This window comes from Rhinolophus sinicus, chromosome 16, assembly GCF_057876585.1.
Source record: "Rhinolophus sinicus isolate RSI-liver-muscle chromosome 16, RSI-T2T, whole genome shotgun sequence".
In the NCBI taxonomy this organism is placed as follows: domain Eukaryota; kingdom Metazoa; phylum Chordata; class Mammalia; order Chiroptera; family Rhinolophidae; genus Rhinolophus; species Rhinolophus sinicus.
The window spans coordinates 132,158,212-132,179,608 of NC_142516.1; the positions used below are offsets into that span (position 1 = coordinate 132,158,212).

Genomic DNA, 21,397 nt, shown 5'->3' on the forward strand with positions numbered 1-21,397 from the left:
GCCCTCGCCAGTCCTAACCAATGTTCTAAATTTCAACTGGGCGTTTCTGAGTTGAGCATACATGGCTGCCATTCCCTCCTGCCCCCACTAGCACAAAGCTCCCTCTGGTGTGAGGGAAGGCAAGAGACCTAAAGTTAATTTTCCATAGGAAAAAGGGATTCTGTTTGGGGCAGAGCTCCAGCCACCAGCATCTTCAATAGATGCTTCTCTTCATCTCTTCTCCCCGGCCCATGCTGTTCTTGCCGGAGGAAGCCTCAGAACGGAGGACATGGAGCCGCCGAGAGGCTGACTGGCAGAAAGCTGGGGGCCCAGGTATTCTAGAAGGATTCATTTCACTGTGAGAGTTAGCAAGGCAAATACATTTAAAAAATGGATTGGGAGTCTAAGGGTAGTGGAGAAGGACAGACATAAAATAAATGCCGCTTCCAGCTTATGTACCCTTCAGGCAGTAATATAGTCTTGGTTGCTCAAATAACATCGATAAAAGTTTTGAATGCCAAAGGGAGAACTTCACTCTGCAGTTAGTCAAGGAACCTGACTCTTCTAAGGTTCAAAAGCTAATTCCTAAAACCTAAGGAAAATAAACCTTAATTCCAAAAGTAAACTCTGAAGCTTGACAATAAATGAGCAGAGATTTCTGAATGCAAACGGACTCTTCTAATCGGCTAGAGGGCTGATGGAGAGCTGATTGGCATTCCAAAGGCAAGGCGGTGATAATTGACTTACAGCCCCAGCAAAGCAGAAGGCGGGCGTTCCAAGAGGAGGGTCTCCTACCTTTCCAGGAAAGCTTTTAGACCACCTTCCTATTCCCAGTCCTTCCTCCCTCCCTCAATACCCCCCAGGCAAAATGATTCCACCTTTCCCACCTCCCTTCCTGCCTGTTTTGGTTTTCTCTTCCTAGACTCTCAGATATTCCACGTTCTGCACCTCTCACCCTTACCCAGCACAGGCGTCTGAGCTGAAGGCATTGGTATCAGATAGACCTGAGTCTGAACTCCATTTATGTGCTGTTTATACTTGGCAAGTTTTTGCATGACAGAGTCAGCTTCCTAAACTGTTAAGTGGAAATAACATCTACCTTATACATTTTGGGGTTAGAATTAATTGATATGAGAGATTCTCAAAGTGTGGTTCCTGGATGGGCAGCATCAACAGGCCTCTGGGAACTTGTGAGAACCACCAAGCTCCGGGGTCCTGCTTCAGAAGCAAGAGCTCTGGGAGGGAACGCAGCAATGGGCTTTAACACGCCCGCCTGGTGATGTCTATGCTGTGAAAAGCTTTGAACCACTGCATTAGATGACACAGGAGCTCAATGCGTGGTAGCAATAACTAGTTCTCACCTATTTTCCTTACCTTCTTATTGAAAAGGATTTTATTCCTATCTTCTTTTTAAAACTAGAAAGTTTAGGTATCTTTTTTAAAAAAGAAAATGAATTATCACTTACCTGTGCATTCATACATACCTTCCTTTATTCAAAAAACATGAACTGATCACCTAATATGTATCAGACAATAAATTATTCTAAGGTGCTGGAGTGAACAAAAGACAAAAACAAAACCTCTGCCTGCATGATATATGTGCGCGCGCATACACGCGCGCGCACACACACACACACACACACACACACACACACACACAATCTTAGGCCAGAAATGACAGTCAATTTGTCCTTTCGCTTTAGGGAAGAGGCCCTCTTCTGTGGTTTCAGATGTCCTCATAACTGGGGTTTATGTCCTTATTTGATGTAGTCTTTGGATAGCACCTCTTAAATGAGTCACTTATTGTATTTGCATATGTCTAGTCAGGGGAACGCTGGCCAGGGCTGGCCCTAACCCACGGTGACACTAGGTATAGGGATGGCATTTGTTCAGGGCCTCCCATTCAAGAGGGGCCTCCAAGACTTTTGATGTTTTTTTCTCCAAAAAGTTACACAGATAGTTACAGACAGAACTGGAAGAAGGCATTTACCAAACTTTCAGTATATCTGTGCTCTATTCCTGGGACATACTTCAGATAGTATCCCAGAAATTAATATATATTTCTTAAATCCTGTAATTATTCTGTGACTAGCCCAACTACATTATAATATATATTTTTGTTTAAAACATTAATTTGTTCAACGTAAACAGTAAGAAAAAAAATTCAGGACCTCCTCCCCCCCTTTATTTTAAACTTATTTGTGTTTTTAAAAAATATATACTGGTAGCCTGAAAACAACAGTAATACTGCAGCCTCTCTGAATTGTCTAACATGTTTATTTCCACCCATCAGACATTGTTGGACCACAACCATTTTAGAAGCAATCTAGGTGGTTTATGTGTCCTGACAACCCCACTATATTGTAGAATAACTGTGACCTACCAAGAAAACTCAGGTGTGGCATGTGACACTTAGGGAGGGTAGAAGGTCTCAGCTACAGTGGAAAAGGCAGCTTCAATGGGTGTTTTGTTCTGTTGCTTATTCTAGGCTAGGGAACCACTTTAATTAGGGCAGCTCACAGCCCAATGACGGATGCATCACCTTGCAATGAAGAGTGGAATATCAAAAGAGAAATGGCATAAGGCAAGCATCTCCAGCCAACCTTACCCCAATCACCACATAAACATGTCACCCCAGAAAGAGAGGTGAAGCCTGATTCCTGGGATATAAAAGGGAACAACCCAGCAATGTTTAAATTCAAACGTTGGTCTGCCTGAATTTTGTGGGGAAACCCAACTTGACAAAGGGATGTAGTATTATTCAGCGGAAAAAAACCATTCGAGTCAGACCTACCTGAGTCTGAATCCCCGTTCTACCTTCTCACCAACTAAATGACTATATGACTTTATGACCTTAGACAAGTTACTTAACTTCTTGAACCTCAGTTTCCTCTTCTGATAATGGGAATAAACCTGTGGCCATGAGATCAGTGTAAAGATGTAAAAGTGTAATAAACAGTATTTATTACTTATTACTGTAAAAGATCTTTGCTGGTATAACTGTTCTGGGGCAATTTGGTACTATATAATCAAGACTCTTAGAATATAAATATCCTTGGATACATGGACAAATTTTATTTGTAAAAGTCTGTTTACTTACATGCAAATTATTGAAAATAACACAAATGCCCAACAGTAGAGCACGGGGTAAATAAATAAACTTTGCACACCCATACAATGGAATACTATGTGGTTATTAAGCATGATGAAAACTTTTCTCTGCAATAAATACATGCTTAAGTTACAAACAAGTATATACTGTATAAATCCATTTTTGACAAGTCACATTTATATAAATGCAAGAAAAACAGCCTAAAGGAACAGATTTATAGCTTACCAGTGATTATTTTTGTATGATGGGAATATAGTTTTTCTTTATTTTTCTTTACAAATCTGTATTTTCTAAAATTTCTACGATGAACCCAGATTACATATCAAAATGTCCATGTTTTAAAAGAGCAATACAAATATTCTTTCTGATTGCATAGAACTTTGCTCTAGCGGAGGAAACACCCATATGTAAAAACTCCATGTAATGTAAGGCAGAGTGAAGCAAGTGCTAGACCGAAAACTTAAATAGAAAGAGGAAAAAAGGAATGATTAATTTGGAGACAAAGGAAGACTTCCAAGAGGGAGGTGGTCCTAAGCTGTGTCTTAAACTAAACTCAAGTTAAACCTAAGCTAAGAGTAGGAATTACAAAAAGTGAAAGGTAAAAGGACAGAGAAGGACATTTCTGGCTATGGACCAGGATAAATAACCGTTACATACAAATGCATATGTTGTATTCAAAAAGGAAAAAGGAAGAGTCTTGTTTGGCCAGATGGATGAATGGATGCATGGAGGGATAGATGGATGAATGGATGAAGAGGGTAGAGAGAGGGGGGAGGGAGAAAGGGAAGAAGGAAGAAAGGAAGGAAAAACCGGTGAATGAATGGTGAAGGGACCATTAGCCAGGGGCTAGGTTTCTATTCTGGAGAAAACTGAGGAAAGGCTAGGCTCTAAACTCAACTTTGTTGATTAAGAATTGAAACTTTAGTGTTGCTGGTTTTTAACCTTTTTCCCGGCCCAAGCTAATAACCACTAAGGTCCACTCTTTGCCAGATTCCTTGACCCTCTCACCCACTTGAGGCTCAATGCGCCTACACATCCAGGGCCTGGGAAACACAGCCACATTCACTCAGATGGCAGGGCCCGCTTGCCCCAACATTCACCTCCTTTTACACAACCTATCCCAGGAGGCTCAGCGACGACACATGTGGGATAAGGAAGGAGCATCGAGTTTCAAGCTCCACAGGAGCCAATCTTTCTCTATGCCTGGATCTCACTGGACAGACCCCTCACGTCAGCATTCTCCAGTCTACAAGCCACAAACTCTTTTTTTCTCCCCTTCTTCCGCCTCCCCCCACCCACATCTCTGGTTCAAGCCATTGTTTCTCAGTCTAGTTGTGTAGGACACAGCTCCCTGACCCACGCTGGTATTATGAGCCTTGCGCTCCCCGGGGCTGAGGCAGTAGGTCGCCAGTTGTTGGTCGGCCGCTCACAGCAGCTCTCACCGGCTGCCGGCCACTCACAATGGCTGCCGGCCGCTCACGCTGGTCGCCAGCCGCTCATGGCAGCCCACGGCAGCCCACGCCGACCTCGGGCTGCTCACGGCAGCCCAGCTCCAGGGAGAGCCGTTGTTCACAATCTTAGCTGTAGAGGGCGCAGCTCACTGGCCCATGTGGGAATCTAATCAGCCACCTCGGAGTTAAGGTACGCGTGCTCCAACCACCTGAGCCACCGGGCCAGCCCCACAAACTCTTTAAATGAAGGCAGTGGACATCTCGCATTTGGCCAGCGGAAAGGTGAGAGTCCACGTGAACCAAGATTAGGAGAGGGGAACTCTTGAAGGCAGGAGTGCAACGTTTTGGTGCCATACTGCAGAATTGCTAAGAGGCAACAAGCCTACTTTGGGGAGCTTCAGGCACTTGCCCCACTACTTGGCGGTCACCAGCTGGAAGTCAGAGCAGACCCCCAGGTTCAGGAGAAGCCTAAGCCTTTTCCTAAGAGGAAACAGTTTGGGATTTACTCCAGGTCCTTAAGATTTGGGGCCTGAGGTGAGGGTAGGAGGGCAGAGAGAAGAGAACATTTGCCAGAGTCTGTGAATGAGCCACCTCTCCAGAAAGAACAGGGAGGCCTGGGCAGCTTGGGGGACTTGGGAGACCAGCAGCGCCAGAGCAGCTGGACTTTCCCGGTCAGGAGGGAAACAGTTGTCTCATTTCCAGGCTTTGGGGAAGGAAGGAAAAGGCAAAGGTGGTGTCTACAGGGTGAGCTGGAGCGCCCAGCAGCCCCATAGGAATGAGGCACTGTAACAACAGGGCGCAGCTGCTGGTCAGGCTCTCTGACCCTGGACCTCGCCCTCCCGGATAATGACTCCCTAGGACTCACTTCTCCCAAGGCCATCCATCAGCACCCCAGACACAAGCTATCACTCACTGCTTCTGCCTGACCAGGAGGAGCAAGCACCCTGGCCAGCCTGGCTGACCCACCTCTGTGCTGGGGCCACAGGCTCCAAAAGAATGACACTCTCTCTCCAGTTCCTGCCCACCTCAGACTCCAGGTAGTCAAAAAACCAGGTGACAGAATCCAGGCCTGATTCTTTGTTTGGGCTCCTCCCCTCCCCCACCTCAAGGGCTCTGGACAGCCATTTGTTCTTCCCTGAGAAATTCCTCCTCTCTGACTTTGGGGAGCTGGCTGGCAAAGGCAGAGTGGAAAATCAGTGGAGCTAATGGTGTAGCAATGCAGAAGCCAGAGCCAAGAACACAGCTCTGGAGTGGCTTTGCTGCACTTGCCCGGCGTGGTCAAGCACTCCTCCCTCACATTCTCTCACATGCTGAGCGCTGGGGCCTCCCTCCCCCAACCCTGCTCAGCTCAGCAAAACACTTGCAAACACTCCCTTTCAAAGGCACTGTAGCCACCCGTCCCAGGGGAGAATGATGTGGGCCAGAGCAGATCCTCCGGGGAAGTCTGGTAACGAAGCACCCTGATTTAGACAGTCCTAAATCCACCATCCTTGTTCTCGAGTGGGTCATGCAACATCACCTTTTGCTCCATGTAACCCCACTAGCCTTCTAGCAGAGGGAAGAAACTCCTCTTAAACATCCAGTGTGAATTAGAAGTAAACAGGTTCTTTTCACAAGGAGAAATTAGGTTGGGGATGGGGTAGGGCAGAGGAGCATGCCTGCATGTGTCCCAGGGCTGCCACTGGACACTGGTCCACTGGCCACCCCAATGGGCTGCAGCCAGTGGGAGCGCAGCCTGTCCTAGGCTGGCAGCGGGATACCCTAGCACCTATTTGAGGATCTCCCTGCAGCAAGGCTGAAATGCACATCCCTTTGGGCCAAAGGCAGCTGTGGGACCCGTGGTGGGGGGAGGTTTCCCTGGGGTGGCCAGGGTCCTATAACTTGAGGCTGGAGCAATGTCTCTGGCACCACTTGCAGCCTTTCCCCCATGGGCGCAGGTTTCTGTGGAACACAAAGACAAAGCCTTGCTTTGTGGCGCCGGCATCCAGGGGACTTGCAGCCAGAAATGGAAACGTGCGGCTTTTCCATTAAGTGTAACCTCTCCCCCTTCAACTGGCCACCAGACTCCTTCAAATCTGGGTAGGTGGGAGGAGCTGTAAAACCCCAGCCCATTAAATTGCTTATTAGTTGCAGATTTCCAAGCATGTAGGCAAGTATTTTGTGACTGCAAGTCTCATACTGTCCCCTCAATCACAGGGTCTGGGGTATTTAACCACCTTATGCCGAAAAGGGGGCAGGACCCCCACCCCCAGCTGTGAGAAGTGGCCTTGTCAGCAGTTTTGGATTCACACACTTGCTTCTCCCCGTCTTACTCTAAAAAAGAGAAAAATACATAGCCACAACCCTCCCTTAAGCGCAAAATGTCTTTCACGTTGGTGCTTATCTTTTTAAAGGGACATTCTCCCAGCTTCAGTCTATCAACACGGTGCCCTCCTCCCTCAAAGCCTGGTCTGAAACAAGCTGAGCCTCTTAAAGATCCCAAACTAGAGAAGGGAAAGGAGAGGGAGGGAGGGAGGCAGGCAGGTTTTCCTGGAACCCTTATTAAATCAACTTTCCAAAGACAGCCAGAAACTCCAGGCCCTCCCCACTCCCTCAGGAGCATTTGCAGACTGGGGGAGGGGTTCCCAACACACACTCACAGCAAAGCCTTTCTAAAAGGGAAACACTCTCAGTGTGAACGGGGTTTGGGTAGTTTGCTTTAAACTTTTGGACAAACCTTTTTTACACAGGTTATATAGTCTTTTCTGAGGAGAACAGCAGCATTATTATTTAACAAACCGCAGGGCCAAGACTACAAAACAATACTTTACATTTGTGAGATACCACATAGTGTGCAAAGCATGGAGATAGATGTCCGTTGTATCTTCACACAGCAGTTCTCTGAAGACAGAAGGGCAGTGTTCTGCGACCACAAGGCTCAGGAGGGACAAGCTACGACCACAAAGCTCAGGAGGACAAGCTACGCAAAAGGGCCACGCTAAGAGAGGGACTTACTCAACCAACCAGAGAACGGGGACTTCTTCTCCAGGTCCAGTGAACTTCACTTCTGTGTCCTCAGGCTTTAAAGTCCACCCATGAAACAAGCCCCTTACCATGTGCGGTCGCCTGTGAGGTGCCAGGAAACAGTACCCACAACTGCCATTCAGGGCTCCTTGACTGTGTACCATGCACTGTTCTAGGAGCGTTGCACACATTCTTATTTGATATTCACTATGACCTTAGGAGCAGATATTCATTATCAAGATGCATTACAGAGGCACAGAGAGGAAATTTCCCAAGAGCCAACAGGAAGATGTGGAGCCAAAACCAAGGCAGTCCAGGGAAATATTATGCCCACACAAAGACTTGTACACAAACACTCGCAGGAGTTTTGGTAATAGCCAGAATTGTTACCAACCCAAAAGGCCATCAACATTCGATCCCTGCATGGGCCACTGTGAGCTGCGCCCTCTTTAAAAAAAAAGAAAAAAAAAAAGAGGCCGTCAACAGGTGAATGGACACACATTCACCATAGAATTCCATTATATGAAACTCTAGAATAGGCAAAACTAATCTGTAGTGACAGAAAGTGGATCAGTGGTTGCCTGGGGTCAGTGCTGCCAAGGGGTCTGACTGCAAAGGGGCCTGAGGCAAGTTTTGGGGGATATAAAAATGTTCCATACCTTGTTGGGGCTGGTAGTTAACACTTATCAAAACACAGTGAACTGTACACTTAAAATTGGTGTGTTTTACAGAATGTAAACTATACTTCAATTAAGTTGATTTTTCTAAAATGGCAGTCTGACTTCAGCCTTCGCTGCGACATAGCCTCCTACTGCCCCCTCCACCTCTTGTATTCCGTCCCTTCTGCTCATGGGGCCTGTGCGTTGTCCTCATCGAGGCCCTCAGTGCCCTGGCTCCATCCTCCACCTCGGCCTTGGCTTCCTTTCCCTGTTTGGATCCACAACCAGCAGCTCCAATACCCCCTCCACCACTTCTATCACCACCCTAAAATTCCAATGCTTGTACTCTCAGACATCCCTTTCCTGTTTACAAGGCTTGAGAGCCATACTCTTCACTTTCTCTACCCTCCATTTTTGGGCTGCAAGAATTTGTCAGAGAAAGTTTAAAAAAAAACACCAAAACTTTAGGGTCTATCATAAATTCATATTCTCAAACCTGAGAGCCATACTATTCACTTTCTCCACCTTCCCTTTTTGGGCTGCAAAAGAGTTTGTTGGAGGAAGTTTTCTTATTTTTTAAAAAAAGTACATCATAAATTCATGTTCTCAAACCGCCTTGCTTTTGGACTCCCTTATCACCATCTACACTACGGCTGATGCAAACCTTCTGTACTCCTCCCAAACCTCCCACCCCAACTTACTCTCATCTCGTCTTGTCTGTCTCTAGTCACTTGGAGTTGACATTCAACCTAATTAAACCCCCAGATTCTATTTCTATAGTGTCTATACTATTTTTTTTCCTTCTTTTACAATTTCAGGGCTCCCACCCTAGTTTATACCTTCACTTCCTCTAGCTAGACATTCAAAACAAACGTCTAACTCTTTTTCTGGTGGAAGTGGCGGCAGCTACTAACATTTACATAGTAAGTGTTTTGTCTGGATTAGGTCTCTTACTCCTTTATTATTGTCTCCACGTCAAAGAAGAGCAAATTAAGACTTAGCATGTTTGAGTAATTTGTCAAAGCAAGTAATGCAGCCATTAAGTGGCGGAGCAGAATTCAAACATAGGTCCATCTTCTTCCTCCCATCCATCCAAATTCAGCTATCAGATTGATTTTCTGAAAGCTGAATCGCATCACTACCCACCCAAAACTTTTCAAGATTCCCAGTATCTACCCATTTAATTATAGTTTCCTTAGCGGGGCATTAAGACCTTCCAGGTGCTCATAACTCAATCTACTTTTTCCAGGCGTTAGTTCCCACAACTACCTGCTCCCCAGGTAAATCACTCTCTGTACACCTTATACATCCTGTCTCAGCACCTTCGTCACTCATGCTGTTCTACCTGGAATGTCCTCCGCTTCCCCTTTCCAAGCCCTTACCCCTCCATCCAGACGCATGTTGATGTGCTCTGTTCCCCTAGCTGCATGCCCACTACATTTAGTCATAACTCTCCTGTGCGCTTTAAACATGGTCTACCTTCTCTTTAGTTACCTCTGTACTTGTCTACCTCCTACCAGATGGTGAACTCCTTGTGGGCAGAGATGGTCTCTCCCACTTTGGGTCTCCAGCATGTTCAGCTCAGGCCTTGCCTTCAGTTCTGTTACTTCATGCAACATTAATCTTTCTGCTCCAGCCAGTTCTCCTTCTAAAAAAGTCTCACACATCCTTCTCTCCTCCTTCCTCATTACCATATAAGTGGACAAATATTCTCACTCATCATTCATTATTCAAATAGGTCCTGACAGCTGAGACTGACAGCCACCATGTCATGTGGACAGCTGAGCCTTTCAGCCACTACCTGCTCACCTTCTCTATTTATGTGATCAGCCACTGAGTCACAAGCCATATACCCTTTGGGGGCAGAAAAACCCAAATATTAATTCTTAAAGACCCTTGGAAGCCACCAGGTATGCTGTACCCGTCATCTCCATGAAGTGTTCTCACAACTCCAGCAAATCTCATGAGCAGCAGGGCAAGTTCTTCCTGTTATTAATAATCTCTCTGCATTTCCAACAAGCTACAGCTCTCCGAGCTCCCATGTCCCATTATGCTCCCTGGTTCTCAATCTCTCCAGCAGCACATAACCAAAGCACACCGCTCAGCAGGCCTCCAAACAGGGCCTGTGAGATGTTGCTAAGGGAGGCAAAACAGCAGGCATGTGGCCATGACTGCCGGCCCTCACAGAAGACAAGTCTTTGGAACAACTTTTTAGAAGCCAGAGGTCTTTATCAAGGTCCCATATCCCTCGACATCCCCTGTAGCCTGATCCAAGTTCTAAACCCAAATTCATAGGTCACTCACATGCCACTGTATCACCCAACCCCATTTTATACATCATCGAGGGTACCAATCAAAACTTCTTTTTTCAGAAGAGAAAAGCATAAACCTACCCTGAGCATGTAACCTCTGGCAAATGGATGTCACCAACCATCACGACCCAGTCTCAGATAAAGTCAGTTACGTTTATAACCAGGTGCTAACCAGCTGTATGTTGGGAGTCTCCCCTACAGGAAAGGAGCCCTCTGCTCCCCCTGGGGTGGCGCCTTCCCAGTGGACCACATCACCTCAAACACATCCCCTCCGCCCCAGCCCGCCCTGTTTCCGGGGGCCAGATGTCCAGGCTGCCCCTCACCTCGTCCCTTACCTTGTTCAGGCAAGGTCGGAGCCGGCCTGGCAGTGCAGAGTGTGGCTGTGACCAGCACAGCCCAGAAGAGGAGGCACTTCCAGCTCCACATCCCAGTTCTGCAGTTAGAGGTTGGTGACAAGGCTCCACACCTCCATGGAGACTCGGCCTTCAGCTTAATCCTCCTTTTCAAGCTGACTCTGGGGAAAGAAAAAAACAAACAATTAGGAAGGGCTGCTTGGGGTCGGGGTGAGGGGTGGAGAGGCAAGGAGAAAAGAAGGTGAAGCATGGTCACCCTGTCCAGAAGATGCTTAAAGCAGTAACTTACTCCTTAAGGCACAAAGAGAACTGTGGTCCTGCCCCACTGTTGAATTCGATGTTATAGGCCTTCATTAGACAAAGGAGTGCTTTAATTCAGTGCTGCAACTATTTACTGAGCGTGGACTAAGTGCGAGTCTTGCTGGGAAATCGTCATAAAGTTCTCCAATGCAAAAACGTCAAGATCATTTGTACTGGGAAAGCAAACAGCCCTATGAGAGTCCCAAATAGTTCTGCCACTTCATGAGCAAGGGTTTGCAGCGTGTGGTGCGACTGTGGCAGCCTTCAGTCCGCTAATGACTCTAGTCTAGGGGTTCACTCCCTCCAGGCAAACCAAGAGAGAGGAATTACGGAACAAGCCAAAGACCAGGAGATGGGAGGCAAGTAAGATACTGACCCTCTTTGGACCTGTGATGAGGAAGCTGATAAGAGTGATCTCCAGGGTCCTTTTGTTTTTTGTCTCAAAAACCGTATGCATCACAGGGATCTCTGGTTTTACCAGCTTCCCTCAGAGAGAACACAACTCTCACCAACTCCTTAAAAAGAGCCTGAGTGTGGACCCATGCGGTGTACCCAGTTCTCCTCCCCAGTGCTGAAAGGTGACAGCTGATGTCCAACAGAAATGAATCCAGAAGTGGGGGGAAACATTGTGCTGAAGAGTCAAAGAGCTTTTGTAAGGGCTGACTCGAAGGCTCATGCCAGCCCTGGTCAAAAGCACAGGCTGCAGCCCTTTACCCTTCTCAAGTCCAGAGTGGATGATTTAAGACAACTCTCTAGGGTCTTAAGGAACAAGGGATTGTTGCTGCTAAACATTTACCAAGTGATAAGACTTTCTGGGCACTGTTTGGGCGATGTGGGGGTGACCATCTCGTCTTCCAGGTGGCTTTTGTCCTAAATACTCCAGGGAACCATCCAAGTTATTCAGAGAATCCACTTCACCGGAACATGCCCTAATGTGGTGCTTCAGCCCTGCCTCCCCTGAGCCAGACAGGGCCCCTGAGAGTGAGTCAGTCCCCGCTGGCAGAAACCCCCAGATTCTTGCTGGCAGAAACCCCCAGATTCTTGGCTTCGTTCACATGCGCCTGCCAGTGAGAGTAGAATACACAACCACTAGCTCCCTCCCAAGGTTTTCCTAAAATGTTTTAATGATTTTAAATCAAAGGAGAAGTAAACACTTCTCTTTTATTTTTCTAAATTTAGGGAAGGGACTGGAGAGACAGACTATAACAAATGGGTACTGAATACCCACTGTGTGCCAAGCATGTACTAGGTAAAATATTTAAGTAAAACACTTCATTTCTTCCTCACTATAAACTAATGGGGGGGGGGGGTGTAGGAATTATTAATATTCCCGTTTAAGCCACGGGGAAACTGAGACCCAAAGAGGTTAAGTACTTTGTCCTAGAACAGGCACCTGGTAAGACTCTTCACCGGGTTTTCAGACGCTGGAGAACAGGGTGGGAGGAAGCAAATTCGGGGTTGATCAAACCTGGCTCTATTTGATGCAAACTCATTTTCTCCAAGGGGCATCCCTGTGCCATAGAGAAACCAAGTATACAAGAGCAGATCCGAGGTAACTCTGGAAATGGGAGAGCCTCAATTCTCAATTCCACTGGTTGAAAGACCCTCGCAAACAGCTCACACATGCGCCATCTAGGACAGGAAGGGGCACAATGTCTGGCCTGGGATAGAAGTGATGCTTACCAGAGGACATCTCTAAACCACATTCCACATCTCATTACATCCCAAAGATACACCAAACTGACGCAGGCCTGTCACGCAGAAAGGTACATTCAACTAAGAACATAAGTCCCACAGGAACCGCCAGAGTAATAAATGAATTTTTAGTGTCCAGTTGGAAACGGTGGTATTGGTGGTATCTTCTTGAGATGATTAAGCTTGTTTTCAAATGTAGCAGACAGGTAGCTTCCACCCCACTTGGACACTCTGGAAAAGCCTGCCCGCCTCCTCACGGGTGTGGGCTGGCTGCAGACTGTTCTCTTTCAGCTTTGAGATCCATGCACTTCAAACTAATCTGTCAGCTTCCCTGCAAGCCTCTTCCTCTCTCCTTCCCCTCTGGGCCTCAGGTCCCACGTCTATAAAACAACGGATGTTAAGGAAAAAACCAGGCTCCCAGCACCCTCCCAACACCAACTTCTGGAATGACAAGGTAAGTGGGCACAGACCCTACTGCAGAAAAGTCGGTGATGCAACCCACTAGTCCACACACCCGATGGGACTCTAGCGATTGCCACCTCTTCCTTCACCACATCTTCTTCTCATTCTACTAATTAATGAATTCTTAAAATCCCTTAGGATTTTTAGAAACAGTCTCCTTCCTTCACTTCTGACCAGATGTGACCCTGTAGCCTTGCAGGTGTACACAGAAGCTTCCTCAGAGACTCTGCAGCTGGCTCCACCATCAGCCTCTCCCAGATCAGGTCTCCTGGGACTGGCAGCCAACTCCACCTGGGTGCAGAGGTCCTCACTGGGGAATGTGGGGTGAGGGTAGGGGCCATGCACATCTCAGTTTTCCCACTTATCAGAGGGCTAAACTATGTTTGCCCTGCCTACATCACAGGTTATGAAGATCAAAACTGGAGCATGGGTGAAAGTACATGCTCTCTCCTCTCTAAGTAGTAATTCAAAGTAAGATGGGATAGTGGCTGGGGAGAAAGCAGGGACTGGAATATACGACCTTGCATTTCTCCTGAATTCTAAGAGTAAAGATTCTGTGACTGTCAGATCTCCTTGTCCAAAAATACGTAAGGAAAACTAGCTGATGAATTCAGGGCCAAGTCTTTTTCTTTTTGTTCTCTGGCAAAAGTAACAAATTAATTCTTGCCCTTCCATTTATGACCCTCCCACCCTGGGAGAGTCACTGAACCTCTCTGAGCCTCAGTTTCCCACTTCTCAGAGGCTAAAGTATTTGCCCTGCATACATCACAGATTATGAGGCTCAAATGGGCAGCTTGGGTAAAAGTGGCTGCTCTCTCCTTTCTAAGGCCCTAATCGAATGGAAGGAATTATAAACATTGTGCTTTGAGTCACTTCTTGATAGCACTTTCAGGAGATTTTGGTAATTGGCAGCAGGAAGACATAAACTTCCTACCTTACAAAGGTATTTCTCACTGTCCATCTTCAAACCCTATGCTGTAGACCTAGCTGTCCCATACAATGACCACCACCATTTGTGGCTATTGAGCACGTGAAATGTGGGTACTGTGAATTGGGATGTGCTAGAAATGAAAAAACAAAAACAAATTTTGAAAACTTTGTATGAAAAAAGAATGTAAAGCATCTCATTAATAATTTTTTGTATTGATTACATGTTCAAATTATAATGTTTTGGGTGTATTAGGCTAAATCAAATATATTATCAAAATCTAAACAAATTAATTAATAAAAATAAATTCTGCCTGTTTCTTTTTACTTAATTTCAAACATGGCTACTAGAAAATCTAAGATTACATGAGACTCGTGTTATATTTCTAAGGGGGAGCACAGCTCCAGGCAATCTCCATACCCTGCCCAAGTGTTTCTTCTTTGCCCTTCCTCCATCTTCAACGGACCAAGCTTTCCTGTTCTCTGAGCCCCACTTTAAAAAGCCACCTTTCTTGGGCCTTCTAACTGAGGATCTCATTCCTCTGAATTTCCAAAACACCATGGGATAGCAAGCTCCTTAAGAGCAGGGTCTGTACCTGACTAACCTTTGTTAATACCCTTAGCACCTAATATGTACAAAGCAGATGCTGACTCATTTGTTAACTGGATGAATAAATGAATGAAAGAAAGGCTGAAAAGAAACTGATATAGATACTCTTGCAGAAAAGAGGTGGAGAATGCCAGAGAAAAGCAATAGGAAAGTACTCCTTGTTAGCCAGCCAAGCTCTATTTCAGAACATACCAATTGAGACGTTTTCTAAACATCTCAATTCCTCAGAAATGAGGAAGTAACACCAACATATTAATTCCTTTAGAGGTGAACAAGATTTAAAAGAAATGGTCACTTTTCCCAAAAGTGAGCATTCTCTGCTCACTGTTGAGTGGCACGGCAAGTACTTACTAAACATCTGAAAAAAGTTATGCAGCTCAGTTTGCAGAATTTTAGTTGGTCCAAGGGAAATGCTAATTTAAAATTTTTGAGTCCCTGTAAAGAAAGTGTCCAAATGTCCTTGGGAGTGAGGTATATACAAAATTAGTGAAAAAATAATAAGTGATACACTATCTGCTCCAGCAAAATCCGGGAAACCTTGCTATTGCAGACAGGATGGACTAGTGGACTACCATCACAGTCTTGGAGTTATTCACTCAGGTGAGGGCTATTTACTTGGGGAGGAAGCATAGCTTCTTTAATTGCAAGGGGGAGTGGTGGTAAGGAGAGAATTTCTTTTTAAGATAGATGCAACCTTAGGGGGAAAAGCAAATATCCTAGCCTGAGTCTGGTATTTAATCCTCTCTGGAAGCACCAGAATCTTCTCTAAAGCTCTATATCTGGGCTCCCACCAGTCCCTGGCAAATTCAGACCTTTTACAAAGCTCTTGGGAAGACAAATGCAAGACAAATTTCCCAGGAGGAAATTAAATTCAAGCCCTGTGAGGCCTTTTCAGAACAAGATGTCTGAATCAATTCTCTCTACCTCCTTTTCCTCCAGCAGCAATAGGCTCCAACTTTCCTAGGAAGATCTTAACTAACAGCCATTTTGATGAAAGAGATTTAAAAATGGAGGCAAGGAAAAAGCGTTCAGAAGAGCTGCCTGCTAAAACCCCAAGCTCATAGGAGCAAATTGCCTATTTTAGGAGTCTTGTTTCAGGCCAACACCCAAAACAAACAAAAAGCACACAACTCAAAGCAAAAACCCATGGACTTTCCTTGGTCTCAATTGCTGGAGTCTCCCTACTCAATACTCAACTCAATCTTCCTGCCCTCTGGAGTCTACCAGGAAGAAAGCCAGCCAAGGCTTACCATGCCTGGAGGTACTTTAATCCTCTCCCTCAGGAGGGATGGGACAATAGCATCTGAGAGGTTCCTTCTTTCTACCAGTGCTTTTGCTTCACGTGCTATTCTTTCTAAGGGCGCGCATAACGGAACTTTCTAACATCCTCCATGGCCAAAGGCCAAGATAAAGAAGCACCCAAGACTGTCTGCTTGAGAACTAAAGGAAGTAGCGCCCCCTCTGGCCCAAATCCCATTTGTGAAAATGCCTCCAAGATGGGCATTTCCACAAGCATGATAAACGCAGGCAGAGAAAGCACACATGTCCAGGTGGCTATCCATCCGGATGGATGGCCCTTATTAAAAAGCTGACACTCAGCTATGACTAAGAGTAAAGGCAACAGATATTTCAAGAAGCTCGTCACTGATGCAGTACACAACCATCCCAGCTGGAGCCAGGCCGGAGCAGCCTCCCTGTCCCCAAACACACGGCGCTCCACCCAGGTCAGCGGCAGCCCTGGAGCTTCTCCCAATCAAGTGGGGGCAAATATGTAAACAAGTCATTAGGGAAGCAGGCCAACAGGGCAGACGGTCGGCAAGGGCTCTCCCTCTTGCCCTCGGTCACTGAAGGGAAAGGAGATGACCCAAGCTTCGAGGTAATTAGCCAGACCGAGGCACGTCCCACGAGGCCCTGCTACTTAGCTTTTCAACAAGCCTCAGGGAGCCTGGGCCAACGGGGGAAAATGGCCACTTTCTGCTAAACAGTCTCAAGGCTAAGGTTCTACAATTTAGATGGTATTCCAAAAAAAGCTCTGGTCCGGAGGTGCAAAGGGCAGGGCACATCTGCGGAGGAAACAGTCACCTTAATTACCATGTCTAGAGAAAGTGCGATTTCATTACAGCCTCCAAAACTACCGCCCAAAAGAGGAAACCAGAGAAGTGTTTTCAATTTGAAAGAGACTGGAAAGGAGCGGGTGAGAGAGACCAACTCTCCCCACCCTCCCGCGACTTTGGACCACAAGGTGCTCTCCTACCTCAAAGGACATTACAAAAAAAAAACAACTTAAAAAACAAAAACAAAAAACCCTCAACAATCCAACCCCCGCTTTCAAAACTGTCGCCGTTATTTAAATGGCAAAATGTCTCACTTTAGTTTCCGGGGGCTGCAGCCCATTTAACTCCTTAAAAACGCACAAGGAGCGCCTCTGGCAGCAACAGCCCTCGCCGCCCGCCCCCGCCCCGTCCCGGGCCGCTGCGCCGGGGGCTGGCTCCCGGGAGGGTGGAACAGGGACGCGCAACGCCACCGCCGGATTGCCCGAGACCCGACGGCTGGCTCTGGACAGGGTCAGACTTTTCCAGTGCTCCAACTACAACTGAAGAGACAAGAAGCAATACTTGGATTCCAGAAACTTCCGTCAGGGCCAGTTCTGGGTCAGACCCTTGACCAAAAAATCCACCTCCTGCAGATGAACCGTTCCCAAGTGCCACCCCCTAAAACCTTCCACACAATCGAGAAAGCACCACCACCACCACCAGATTCTAAATAACTTGCGATCCAGGGTAACTTTTTTCTCCACAAACCCCAACTCCACATCTCCAAATCTTCAGAAATTTTAAGGAGATGGAAAGGACAAGTTGAAGAAGTCCAGTTTTAATTCGGGGAAGGGGGAAGGGAGGAAGAATGATGTTAATAACGTGGCTGCGGTATACCCGTGTGGGGTGAAACGGAACCAGATGCGGCTGCTACATGTGGAAAATGGGGGGGTGGGGGGACGTGTTGGGGGAGAAAGACACCGCAGAAATTTTTCAATAGGCTAATAGCTTCTGGGCCCAGAAAGAAGCAGGATTCACCCTCCCCACACACACACACACATATACCACCACCACCACCAAAGGTGTCTGGGCTGCCTTCACAGGCTACGTGTTAAATGAACTCCATCTACAACGTCAATAAATTTCTCCGCAAATGAGTGTTCTAGCCCCTCTTCTCCCAACCTCAAACATGACGGAAGGAGGGGGCGAGGGGCAGAGGGGTCTGGGCCAGAGAAGCAACATGCATCGCTGCCGAGTACACCGCACCGGACAAAACCCTCATCCCTTCCCCCACCTCCTAGAAAAAGACTGAAACGGAACGTTCCCCTCCCCCGACCCCTTCGCGGGCCTTAACATCACCCACTGGGCGCCCTCACCATCTCCAAACTTCCGACCCTTTCGGAGATGAACTAAGAAGATAAGCCCCTCTGGAAATTGGAATTCCTTTCTCGCTCTCAGCTAAAGCGGATTCAGCCATTTGGTGACGACATACGAGTTAAAACCTATTCCGAGAGAAGCTAACCTACCCCTCCACTCCCTTCCCTCTTCATGCCCCGACCCACCCCCAACACGACCCCAGACTTTCCTCAGGTGGAAAAAGACTTAGAAATACCCCGGATTTTCAGCGTTCCACCCAAAGCTACCTGCTGAATTGGGGTGAATCCCTGCGAGTGGACTAAAAAGAGATGGAGTGTAACGCAACACACACACACCCCAGCTCGCTGCCCACTCCCGCCCTCCTCCCCAGTATTAGGACACCGAGGGCCGCCGCCGCCTTCGCCCCGGCCATGTCCCCCCTCCCCGGACTCACCACGGGGTCGCCGCCGCCTCGCCAGCTCCCCAGCGCGACTTGGCGGAAAAGTTGGTCGGCAGGAGGAGCGGCGGGACGAGCGCGGGCAGGGGGCGCAGAAGGCGATGCGAGCGGAGGGAGGGGAGACAAAAGGGGGGCGCAGAGCGCTGGGGAGGGAGTTGGGAGGTGGAGGGGGGCGGGTAACGGGCGGAGGGAGGCGCCGGACCCGACCCGGCTGCCGCGGGGTAAGCGCGCAGCCAGGAGGCTCCAGCGCCGGGGGCCGCTCGGGACGCCAAGTCCGCCCCGGATCTGGGGGCGCCGCGGCTCTTACCTCACTGGGCGCTGCGGTTCCGCCTGTGGAGAGTCAGCCGTGGCTTGTGCGGGCAGGCGCCCGCGTTCCCGGCTCCGACCCCCCGCCGCCGGGCTCCTGGCGGGGCCGCGAGAGCCCCGCGGCCGGCCCTCGACTCCCGGGGGCGCTCGGCGCCCGGCGCCTTCAGTCCGGGCGGGAACAATGGAGCCGAAGCTGGTGCCCCAGAGGCGGGGCGGGGGGGAGGGCTCCCGTCCGCCGCCCGGGGTCTCCAGACCCTGTGGCCCCCCTCTCCAGATCCGGCGGCGGCGCCTCACGCTTCTTGCAGCCCGGGCTCCATCGCCCTGCGGCGGCCCCGGCGCCGCGGCGTGTCCGACTGCAGTCCTGGTACCGTGCGCTCTGCGGAGCGCCCCTCGGACCGGAGAAAAGTCCGCGGTCTCCTCTGCTTTTCCAGCTGTGGCGAGCGATCGCGGCGGGGGAAGGCGAGGTCGCCGCAATGCGCTAAGCAGAGTCTCGGTCCTGTCCGGACGTTGCCGCCCAGCTCCGGGCACAGCCCGGGCTCCTCCGCGCGCTGCGGCTGGACCGGAGTTCGGGCTGCCGCTCGTTGCTGCCCGCTGCTAGGCCGTCACACCAGTGCCCGCAGGAGCGCTCCGAGCGCTGTGCGCCGGCGAGGCGCGAGGGCTCCCTCTCCCACTCCCACCCCGCGCTAGTCCCACCTCCTCCTCCTCCCCCATGCAGCTGCCTGCTGGGCCTTGTAGTTCCTGAGCCTTGGCCCCCGAGAAGCGGGGAGCGGGCTGAGCTACCTGGCACTCTGCTGCTCTTCGCTTGCAGCCTGGTCTGCATCTGAGTGCGTGTCCCCCGCCCCCATCTGAGCATCGCCTGGAGGGCGCCCACATGCAGACCCTGGGCAGATGAGTAGTTTTGGGGAGTGAGGTGAGAAGACGCTGTCGCCCTGAGGTTCTACGTGGAGGCGAGAGCTTTGAAGTCTGACTAACTGTATGCCTGAGGGAAATGATTTTCTTGCTCTACATCTCAGTTTTCTCATCTGTCAAAGGGGGATAATAGTACTTTCCCTGTAGAGTTGAGGATTAAATGGACTAGACGAGGGCCTGGCATACTCAATAAATGCAAGCTATTTTTATTCATGAGAATAAAAGGGTCCCCACCTCAGATCCTTTCCTCCCAGCCCACTTTCCCCAGCCAAATAGTTTAGGTTTTGTGGTCCATGGGAAGCTGGGTCCTGTCAATTTTACAGCGCCATTCTTGGCCTCCAGAAGTCTCCAGGCTGCCATGAATGTTTCTGAAGCAAAGAGTGAATGGGGGGAGTTGAGGGGTGGTGTTGGTTTGGAAATTAATCAGAGCCCACCCAGAGTACACTCCAGTACTCTATGGAACCAGAGGGAAAGTGGCTAAAATGCCCTTTCCTCTGGATCCTTCCACAGAGTGGTAGAATTTAATGGTTCCCTAATCCAAATGGACTTGAGTCCTCTGGGGAACTTTTGAAAAATACAAATTGTTGCACCTGCTCAGACTTGAGGAATTAGGTCATCCCAGGAAGGAGCAAAGAGTTTGTATTTTTTCTACAGATCCCATGGTGCCAGATTGGAGAACACTGGTAGGGTGAGAAATATGTCACATTAGGTATGAAAGATACCTTCATTCTGTCCCCTACTTATGGGCTGTTTAATTTTGGACAAGTCGTGCATCTGCAAAGACATCAAGACTTATTTACATATTATCCCCAGTTGGTTGGGACTCCTTTACTGTCACCAACACAGTGTCATTCACATAGTAGGAGCCCAGTAAATATTTTTTGACTGACCAAAGAGTAAATATTCAGTAAATATTTATTGAAAAAGTGAATACATTTAAAACTAAATAAAAAGCAGGAACTCATATTTGTGGACTAGATGAACTTCTGCCATTGTTTATAGGCTAGAAGCTATCTCCCCACCCTTCCACCCTTCAGCTCCTCATCAGCCTCTTTATAAAAAATAAATTTTATTGGGGAACAGTGTGTTTCTCCAGGGCGCATCAGCTCCAAGTCATTGTCCTTCAATCTAGTTGTGGAGGGTGCCGCTCAGCTCCAAGTCCAGTCACCGTTTTTGTCAATCTTTAGTTGCAGGGGGCACAGCCCATCATCCCATGGAGGAATTGAACAGGCAACCTTGTTGTTGAGAGCTCACGTTCTAACCAACTGGGCCATCCAGCCACCCCTTTTCAGGCTCTTTTTAAATCCTCCCATATAAGCTGCCCACCCATTCAGCCTCCTTCATTTTAAATAATTCTCATTCCAGGCCTTTACGAAGCAGAACTCAAGCCCATCTCCTTTGGAGAGGCCTTCCCTGTAAATCCCAGCCCTGTTCATCCCTGGAACCCCTACTGACCTCTGGTATGATACTTAA

At 48.3% G+C, this 21,397-nt stretch overlaps 1 protein-coding gene across 6 annotated transcripts in view; it reads right to left on the minus strand.

Annotated features, from left to right (window-relative positions):
• The window catches only part of FGFR1 (fibroblast growth factor receptor 1), a 46,144-nt gene extending 26,539 nt beyond the window's left edge, over positions 1-19,605 (minus strand). For 4 of the 6 annotated variants that reach the window (XM_074329646.2, XM_074329637.2, XM_074329636.2 and 1 more), the window contains exons 1-2: positions 19,017-19,605; positions 10,852-11,030 (exon numbers count right to left, since the gene is read on the minus strand). In XM_074329646.2, the coding sequence (XP_074185747.1) occupies positions 10,852-10,942 (91 nt within the window). In that variant the 5' untranslated portion in view covers positions 10,943-11,030; positions 19,017-19,605. Of the gene's footprint in view, positions 1-10,851; positions 11,031-18,706; positions 18,920-19,016 lie in introns of those variants that run through there. The other 2 variants (XM_074329649.2, XM_074329642.2) reach the window with 2 other exon arrangements.
• Between the last annotated feature and the right edge of the window lie 1,792 nt (positions 19,606-21,397).